The 9,695-nt window shown below is 48.7% G+C and overlaps 1 protein-coding gene across 1 annotated transcript in view; it reads right to left on the bottom strand.

Annotated features, from left to right (window-relative positions):
* Positions 1-492: 492 nt before the first annotated feature.
* Positions 493-9,695, bottom strand: part of HTT (huntingtin) — a 149,969-nt gene continuing 140,766 nt past the window's right edge. Inside the window, exons 64-67 of the mRNA XM_060247262.1 lie at positions 9,516-9,621; positions 6,871-7,033; positions 1,636-1,796; positions 493-1,045 (exon numbers count right to left, since the gene is read on the bottom strand). Of these exons, the coding sequence (XP_060103245.1) occupies positions 832-1,045; positions 1,636-1,796; positions 6,871-7,033; positions 9,516-9,621 (644 nt within the window). The 3' untranslated portion in view covers positions 493-831. The remainder of the gene's footprint in view (positions 1,046-1,635; positions 1,797-6,870; positions 7,034-9,515; positions 9,622-9,695) is intronic.

Genomic DNA, 9,695 nt, shown 5'->3' with positions numbered 1-9,695 from the left:
TGAAAAAGGGAGAAAGCACATTGAAATGTTGTCCACAGGAACTGAAAGAAAATAACGCTGAGGATAAATTAGAAGATAAAGTTCTTGACAAGGCAACTGCTGTGTTGGCTGACAACAAATGGAGTGGGGCGGGGGCACAGCCTCTGCCAATCACTCTAGGCACCTCTCTCTATCTGCATTGCTGGAGTGGGCCCAGCTGGCGCCAAAAGTCCTTTCCGTTTCTGATTGTGGATTCTGCAAACCCCGTCAGCGTGATGCTTAGAGACCATGATAAACAACATACAAAGATACCTTTATTGTATTTTTCTTTCTATACATTACCATCCGGAACAAAAGATATTTATACCAGTGTTATAATCTAGAAAGGTTTGGTTTTTTTAGCCCAAATACATTTCCAGTATGAATTCAAACTGACCATCCCTTCCCCCAGCCCCAAAAAGGAAAGAGAAGGAGCATTTAATTGCACTAATTGTACTACAAAGCTGTCGTTCCCAGTTTGATTTCTGCAATAATGAAAAAACATGACAACCTACAGATCTATAACTTTTTAATCAAATTATGGTCAGATGCAGTAATGTTTGGTCTAAGAGTGGGAACAAGTTTAAATCTATCAGTTTAATAAATACAAATATACACATCTGTATACATCAAATGCAATCACATTTATAGTTTTACATGTACATTATATACACAAATGCACATAGTAGACATTTCTCTGGATAAAACTATAGTTTTGTTGGCAAGAGATGTTATGAGATGAATCCAGTTGACATGAAGGAATACCAGAACACCAAGGCTCCCATTCTCGCCCAGACTGCTCCAGGAGGGGCTTCAGCATGCTGTGACCTTGTGGACATTTTGCAAACACGTGAGCAGGCGGTGATACGGGCTCCCTGGGGTGGCAACCACCTCAAATACAGACTGAAAGGCTCTGCGGTCCAGTTCTTCATCTATCTGATGTCTGTAAAAGTCTATGGCCACCAAGCAGAAGAGGTTTATGTCCACTTGCTCCGATTTCCCCATCCTGCTGATAATATGTGGAAGGCTAACCAGGAGGTCAAGGAGGTAACATGCAAACACAAACCCCTCCCCGCCCTCGGTCAGGGGGTGGGGGAGATTCTGAGGGGAGAAAAGCAGCAGGAAGAATGGAAGGAAGACTCCCCTGCTTTTTATTAGAAAGAAGGCACCAGAAAAATGTCTGAATGCCCACGAGATCTAATTTGAGTCACAGAGTGTCCCTGGTTCAACCCTGGAACAGCCAGAGTGCCCTGGGGTCAAACTTCACAGCAGCCATGAACTCTTATAAGGCAAGAAGGCTCCCTCCACAGAACCTTTCCAGAGTTAAGATGGGATTGGCAACTTCCCCCTGAATAAACACTCTTGAGAAGGCATAAGAAGGACCAGAGCGGGCATCACTTTCTTTGCCAAGAAACCAGCAGTGACCAAGCTCTAGGAAGTACCTGGAAACTCCCTTTTCTGGCATGCTGCTGCTTCCTCTGTCCCCATCTCTGAAAACAATGACATTGTTTCCAGATGCTCCCCAAGGGATCTTGGAAGTGTTCTCTCAAAAGCTCAGGTCTTCCTGTCCTGTGCCTGAGAAGCTATAGAAAATGCACACTGTATTACAAAGGATACATAGCTGAAATCCACTGGCTGGTGGAAGCGCTGACAAAAAAGCAAGACAGACTCCACATCGCCATGGCGACAGGTGTTCTCTGAGTGAAGTTGGACAGGGACAGCATCACCCAGTCCCGGACCATGGAGGACTGTCCAGTAGTGTGCAAGGTCTGGAAAACCTGCCAGAGAGAAAGCGTGCACTTCACAGGCGACAGATTGATTCAACACTAAACTAGTGGCATAAGGGTGAGGCTTCTGAAGTTCATTATTCAGATCTTAGCTCAGCCGTGACCTTCCATAGCCTCCTCCTGCCTAACCTGAACACAGGCTGAGCATCTCTGCACCAAAGAGCAAACACAACAGCTGACCAATAGACTTGACGTAGCTGTGGCTGAATGATGGATCACAGGCTTCATCTTGACTCAGTTCTGTTTTTGTTAGGTCAAGAAGCTGGCCACTGCAGGGCACTCCAGCCCCTCACGAAACCAGGAACGGCTGCAAGACCATTTTCTATCAGATGCCGCAAGTCAATAAGCCCCTCTTCCACAGCACTCATCCAGTCATAGCTATTAAAGTTTACTCAAAGTTTGTAAATTTTGACAGAAAATTGCTGACATGTATCCCCAGGAGGACTCTGAGCCGCCCTACTGGAAATGTCTGCCAGCTCTTTCTTGAGTTTCTAAGACACCATCGGGCACTAGCCACGGACTTGCACCCTCACCTCACAAACGGAGAAACTGAAGTTCTGCAGAATGCCCATTCTGATGCTAAGGTCCTCCGACGCTTCAGCCCAGTTCTGAATTCTACACATTTGGGCTGCATTTGCATTAAATGCATGCTCAATATTTGTGGCCTGGTGTCACAAGAAATCACCAGCCTACAGCAGGATGTGCCTAAGAGGATGACGTCTTCCGCTTAAGGCCACAAAGAAGTACCTCTGACTTAAACGAAATATCATTTTCTGAGCTTAACTAATGTTACTGTATACATTCTCCTACAATAAAAGGTTACGTTTTCTGTGTTATGTTTAACTCCATCATCCACTGCAGGGTTGTTGTTGTTTTTCAGTTTAAGGGTTTCACTAAAAGAGACCTCCAAAGGGATTTAAAAAATAAATGCACATCCAAGACAACAGGGAGCCTAAACAAGCCAGCCACAGAAAATTCATAATTTATGTTTATGAAGCGTTTATAATAAGGAAATTTTAATCCTGCAGTATGTTTTGACTCGAACCTTGAAAAAGTTTTGAATTACAGGAAAGATGCAAGACTGTTATCGTGGGTCCACAACAATTAATGCTGGGAATCACTGCTTAACTCAAATTATATTGTAAATTATGCTCCTTGCTTCAGCTTATGAAAGCTGACTATGAAAAACTTTGCTGGTGCCTTTGGGTTGTCGTGCCTACGTCTGGCCATCCTGGAAGCACCCGGGGGTTGGCCACAGGGAAGGGGAGCACCACAGAACACAGCAATCTCACTTCCTAAAAAGTGGCCTTGTAAGGAACTCCCCAAACTCTATGATAAGGCCCTTAGAGGTGGGGGGAATTCCTAGAGAGTTGTTCAACATGGTGATGTTACTTCTGGGCCCTCCACCTGGAAGTGATATCACTGTGTTGCATGACGCCCACCCATTTCACACCTGCCATTCTATTGAGGGAGTACCTGGGGGGTGTAGAATGTGTGCCTGCCATTAGGGGTGTGCATTCGGTTCGGCCGAACTGAATCAACCTGGGGCTGGGTTGGCAGCGGGGACGTTGCCACAGGCTTCGTGGTGACTGATGGTGGCTCCAACATCAAGGCGGCTGTCCAGCGTCAGGGCCTAAAATGCCTTCCTTGCGTGGCCCACCTTCTCCACCTCATGGTTAAGGACGCATTGGGCCAGATGAAAAGCCAGGATCGTCATTATCTAGCTGCGACCCATGAGTACTGACTTCTGCTCCAGAAGTGTCGGCACATCACGGGTCACTTCTCACGCAACAATATGGACTCGTATTGGCTGCATGAGAAACAGACACTGACAGGCGTGCCAGGGCACTGCCTAATCGGTGACGTCAGCACATGCTGGAACTCCACTTGTGCCATGCAGGAGAACATGGTGGAGCAGAGAACAGCCCTGGATGCCTTTGTCTCTGAGATGAGGATCTTTCGGGATGAGAACCGTCTCACCCAAGAGGATTGGGTAGTCATTTCTCAGACTGTGGAGGTTCTTGGGCCCTTCAAGACCCACACAGAAATGCTCTCGTCTGACACGGCGAGCATCGCACTGGTCGTCCCCATGGTCCAGATGGCCCGTGAGGACCTGGCCTCATTTCTAGTGCCAGCGCAAGGCCGCGCAGATGTTCTTCCAGTGGTTGTTAGGCTGCAGGAAGGGCTTGAGGCCCGCTTTCAGACTTTCACCCAGGATAAGGTCTACATGATGGTGACCATGTTAGACCCGCACCTTAAGGGCACAGTCGCCGAGCAGGCAAATGAGCTTGATCGCTGGCGAGACGAGCTCTCCCAGAAGGTCGAGCGTTCCAGAGTCAGGAAGGGCCCAGTGCCGGTAGTTGAGGAGGGGGGTGGAAGCAGCTCATCTGCCACTTCCACTGCTGTTGTTCATCCCCAACCTCCCCAGCTAGGCAGTGTTTCCCACCAGACTCTCGCCACGAAGAGTGCTGAGGTGACATTCATCGGGCGGGTGAATGGCCCCTCTAGGAGCAGTAGGGCACCGAGAGCAAAGACAGGTGCTGCAATGGTGAGGGACTATCTTTTTGAGCCCCTCGAGCCACAGGAAGCATCTCCTTTGTACTACTGGGTCACGAAGGAGGAGGTCTAGTCAGCCCTCTCCTCCGTGGTCAAGGCGTTCCTCTCATGCCCACCAACGAGCATGCAGAGCGAGCGCGTCTTTTCGCATATGGGCAACATTGTCTGCCCACATTGCAAACACCTGCAACCCTGGACAGTTGAGCAGTTGGTCTTCCTGAAGGTCAACTTGCCTCTGTTCGGCTCCCCGAACGTAGACTTTGAGAGTGAATGAAGTGAGCACCTACTTGTGCCTGCATCCTCTCTTGCCCACGCTTGGAAGGTGGTTGTAAAATGCTCCTCCACTAAAAATAGACTAGAGTCCAAAGAAAGCCCAAAAACTCACAAATTGATTGGCAGTGCATCCCCCCCCAATCCCTCCCCAAACCAAAAGTGAATGCTGGTTTAAAAACTGCAAAGCGATCCAAATTTCCCCAGTCCTCCATCCACACATGCCTAATAATACTGAAAGGGCCATTGCAGCCCCCAACTGTAACTGACAGCACCCACAGGCCCAGCCCGGATAACCCAGGGTTTTTTTCAGGGGAAGGAGGAAGAAAGAGGGAGGTGCCAGTGATGATGACAGGCAGCCAGCAGCCATACCATGGGGCAGTGATGCTGGTGTGTTACTGCAGAGCTGAGAGAAGGAATGGGTCCCTTCCTCTCACACAATCTGAGGCCCTCCCAGTGATCTTCCTCATTTGGGGTGCAATTCTGGCTCACCTCCTCGTGGTGCACCCTGGGTAATGCAAAAGAGCCTGGACCAGCCAACCATCCATCACTCAAGGTAAGTCAAAATGCTTCTTGCTTTGTGTCAGATAAAGAATGATGTGGAGCTAGGTGTGGTGGTCCACCACTTTTCTTGCTTGAGAGCTGTGTTGTTTGGGGCAAGGCTGGAGAGCTGGTATCTGTAGATTGTGTGTTCTGTGGCAGGGAAGCTGGCACCTGGGTGAGAGACCCAGAACCAGCAGGCTTGTTGTGCTTGGCCAGCTCTCCCCGTGTTGTTTGGGGCAGGGCTGGAAAGCTGGCATCTGGGTTTGCTGCAGCCAGGTCTTGAGCAGATTGTGTTTTGTGTGGCAGTGATGTTGGCAGCTGGGTTTATATCGGTTCCAGGCCTGCAGGGTTCATAGAGTAGATAGAGGGATGTAGTGCATTGGGTCCTATAGAGATTCTCTGGTGTGAAGTTAGGTTTGGCTTTGGGTGCCCCAGGAATTGGACCCCCCCGGTCCAATTTTTTTTTTGGCTTTGTGGGTTTTGTGTGGGACAGTGCCCTGAAGCTGCACAGCAGTTTGGGGGGCTCTCCTCAAACCTCCTGCTCCCCAGAGCCACTTTTCCCATGACAATTACAGTGAGGAAGTGGCTCTAATTGTTTTTTTCTCACCATTGGGAGCAGTGTTCCTTTTGGGGTGCCCACAGATGGGTGCCGTCTTTTGGGGGCAGGGGGGTTCCATGCTGGGGAATCCCCTGAAGCTGCCCCGAAGTTTTGGGGCCTCTCCCTCAAACTCCCCTCTGGCCAGAGCCACTTTCCCCACAGCAATTGTAGTGGAGGAAGTGCCTAACTGGGCTTTCCCCATCATTGTTGGCAATGGGCCTTTTGGGGAGCCCAAAGACAGGGACCCCCTGGCCCAATCTTTTTGGGACTTGGGGGTTTTGTAGGGGAGAGTCCCCTGCGGGTTCCCTGCAGTTTTTGGGGCTCTCTCTCAAACCCCCTGCCCCCCAGTAGCCTCGAATTATGCCCTACGTTGCCATTGATTTCAATGGCCCATAGGGTACAATGGTGGAATGGGACCCCCTGGCCTAATCTTTTTGGGACTTGGGGGGTTTGTAGGAGAGAGTCCCCTGCAGGTCCCCTGCAAATTTGGGGGCTCTCCCTCAAACCTCCTCCCTTCCAGGTGGCTTCAAATATACCCTATTTGCCATTGATTTCAATGGCCCATAGGGTATAATGGGGCCATATATTTGGAAATAGCAGCGCATCTATCATATATGCAGCTATTCCGACTACGGAATTCAAAAATATACGGGATTCCGTATTCCCCCCCCCCCCGTATACTTCCTAATTTTTTTTTTGCATATCCCTCCCTGCCCCCCGAGCAACGTCACAAGGCGTGGCTGCTGTGCTGTCTGCTGACAGGCTGAGGAGATGGATTCTCTTTAGTAGCAGTTGGTTGATGAGCACAGTGGAAGGATTCAGAGTGAACCGATCACCTTCATTTAGTCATTATTTAATCTCAGGTACTGCTTTGATCCAGCCTCTCTTTCTAACATTCCCCACATAAAATGGGGTTGATGGATTTTCTCCTATATATCTGAAGAAGTGAACTCACAAAGGTTTATTAGGTTAGTCTTTAAGGTATCACTAGACTGATTTTGTTTTGTCCTACAGACTAACACTTCTACCTAGCTGGAAGCCACCCAAAGAAAAACAAGAAATGTGGAAAACTGTGCTTTTTCCATTTTTATATCTTACCTTGTACACCACAGTGGCCATAAATTGTGGGTATGGCTGCTGGTTAGATAAAAATTCTCCAATAACTTTATTCATTACGTCTTGTGGAGGGAAAAAGTCATCAAGGAACTGCGGGAGAATCCGAGCAACCACCCTGGCTTCAAAGGGAAATCCTTTCCTGACCCTGCAAACAAAGGGCCGAAGAACAGCTGGTCACGTCTGCAGAGCTCCTCAGTGCTCCTCTCCACTGTGCTTGTGAGCAGCCACTCATTCACATGGGAAGCCCCGCTTAGCACCTCGGGAGCCACACAGGGCCTGACACCGCCCACTGCCCCCCAAGCATGAAAAAGCCCCCACCCTTCTCAGGAACGGAGAGCAGGGGGGCAGGGGAGCACGTGCCCTGAACGAGAATGGGGTCCTTGCCTGTCTGTGCTGATGGGGAAGTCAGTCCCGCTGGAGCAGGCGTGGGAGGGGGTCTCACTCGAGTGGAGGACCACAACAGTAAGAGAGCAAGAGAGATGCCTTCTTTGCTCTTGAAAGGCTTACTAAGGCTCAAATCCACAACCCCTGAAAAGGGCCCTGAGCTTCCTAGCCCGTGTCTTGGCCCACAAGATATGCTTGTTTGGGATTATTCTTGAAAACAGGACACCTCCAGGTCAGGCTGAATAAAGGCAGAGAGAATTAGGGAAGATTTCCTCTCAGCTGGACAATACTGTCATTTGCTCTCTGTAGAGCCACAACCTGGAATTTTCCACTAGAGCAGACAATGTCTTTTCAGCTGGACTGATATGGTTGTGTTCTGCTGCTTTTAAAGTGATTATGCTGGCTACCTGTGAGCTTCTGAGTTCCACTGAAAGCACTGGTGTGCCCAAGAATCTACACCAAATTGCTTGTGCAGTGTTTGTACTCTCCCTGGTGCCTTTCAGAGTGAAACAGTGCTTGAGAGACTGCTTCTTTTTATGTTTTATTACTACTTTTGTAAGTTTCTTGAACTTTCCAGGAAAGATGGTCCAAAATGCTTTAAAACAAATGAAGGGGGCGGGGAGAAATCCTCAGAATAACCAAGGAACTCCCTCCCTGCGGGCAGAGTGATCTTGGTCCTGGACCCAGGGAAGGAAAACGCTTGGGGCTCTTCAGCTTGGAGAAATGTTGACTGCGGGGTGACATGAGAGAGGTTGACAAGATAATGCATGGGATGGAGAAAGTAGAGAAAGAAGTACTTTTCTCCCTTTCTCACAATACAAGAACTCATGGGCATTCGATGAAATTGCTGAGCAGTCAGGTTAAAACAGATAAAAGGAAGTACTTCTTCACCCAAAGGGTGATTAACATGTGGAATTCACTGCCACAGGAGGTGATGGCGGCTACAAGCACAGACAGCTTCAAGAGGGGGTTAGATATAAATATGGAGCAGAGGTCCATTAGTGGCTATTAGCCACAGTGTGTGTATATATAATTTTTTTGGCCACTGTGTGACACAGAGTGTTGGACTGGATGGGCCATTGGCCTGATCCAACATGGCTTCTCTTATGTTCTAAAAGAGTCAATAATTTCTCCAACACAGCTGGACAAAATCAACATCGGGACTACCAACTCCAATTTTTAACAGATGTAGTCTACAAGATGATGATAATGATGAAGAAGAAGATGGAAGAGAAGGAGGTGGCGGCGGCTTTGGGAGTTTCAGAGCAGCTTACAATTCCTCTCCCCGCAACAGACACCCTGGGAAGGGTAGGTGGGGCTGAGAGAGCTCTGATAGAAACTTCTCTTGAAAGAACAGCTCTGAGAGAACTGTGGCTGACCCAAGGTCACACAGCTGGTTGCATGTGGAGGAACAGGAGTGGGCAATCAAACCTGGTTTCCCCAGATTAGAATCCATCACTTTTAGCCACACCAGAAAGAAATGTGCAGGGGCTAAATCCCAAAGGACTGTCTGTGCAGCTGCAGCCCCTTCCACCTCCTGAAGTGCCAGCCCCACAGGCCACAGGGCCCTCCAGAGGAGGCAGCCATGATGCTGCTGCTGGGAGAAAGGAAAAAATTGTCACCTCCACCAGCACTGGTTTGAGATTGGGAAACTGCTATGCTGGAAAACCCAGTTCACTGTGAACCAGAATACCAGCACTGGTTGACTTCAAGCTGAGAGGTAGTGGTTGTCCCAATCTTTCTACCTCAGTTCACCTAATAAAGCAAGCTGAGGCTGATAAGACAAGAGGGAAAGTTACAAAAAACACATGACTTCTAAGAGACTCACACGGTCATCTTACACCGTTCTTTTTCAAGCAGCAGATGCTGGAAGAAAAGAGACCAACATTTGCCAAGAATTAACTAATCTCTGCAAAACAGCTGGCTTGAGAGAAAACCCCCCAAGAATTCCCTGAGATTCCTGATCTCTCCAGATCCAGTTCTAGAGCCAAGGCTGGGGGGGGGGGGGGGTTGCCCATCCTTTGAGTGGAGGAAAGAAGGGCCTTGTCCCCCCCTGTCCAAACTGCCTGCACCCCCACCCAGCTGTCTCTGTACAGCAAGGTCTTCGATGGTATGTTTGTCATCTCTCACTAAGATTTTTATTAAATTCACAATACTGGAAAACAAATAAAGAATAAAATGTAACTTCCTATCATCCCAACTAATAGTAACTACGTTTGCTGTAAAAAACTATCGCTTCTTACCTGTCAAAAAGAACAGAAACGCGCTCCATAGCGACAATTACAGACTCGCTATCCGGGGCGGCTTGACTGTGATCCGTAACTCTCCCTGGGCTGATCTTCTCTTTTCCTGAAGGGAGACAAAACCACGATGAGCCTTTGAATCATACAGTGGAGGGAGTGGCTGCACAGTCAAGGCAGAGG

This window comes from Heteronotia binoei, chromosome 9 (assembly GCF_032191835.1).
Source record: "Heteronotia binoei isolate CCM8104 ecotype False Entrance Well chromosome 9, APGP_CSIRO_Hbin_v1, whole genome shotgun sequence".
Classification (NCBI taxonomy): Eukaryota; Metazoa; Chordata; class Lepidosauria; order Squamata; family Gekkonidae; genus Heteronotia; species Heteronotia binoei.
This window is presented reverse-complemented; position numbering and strand designations above follow the sequence as displayed.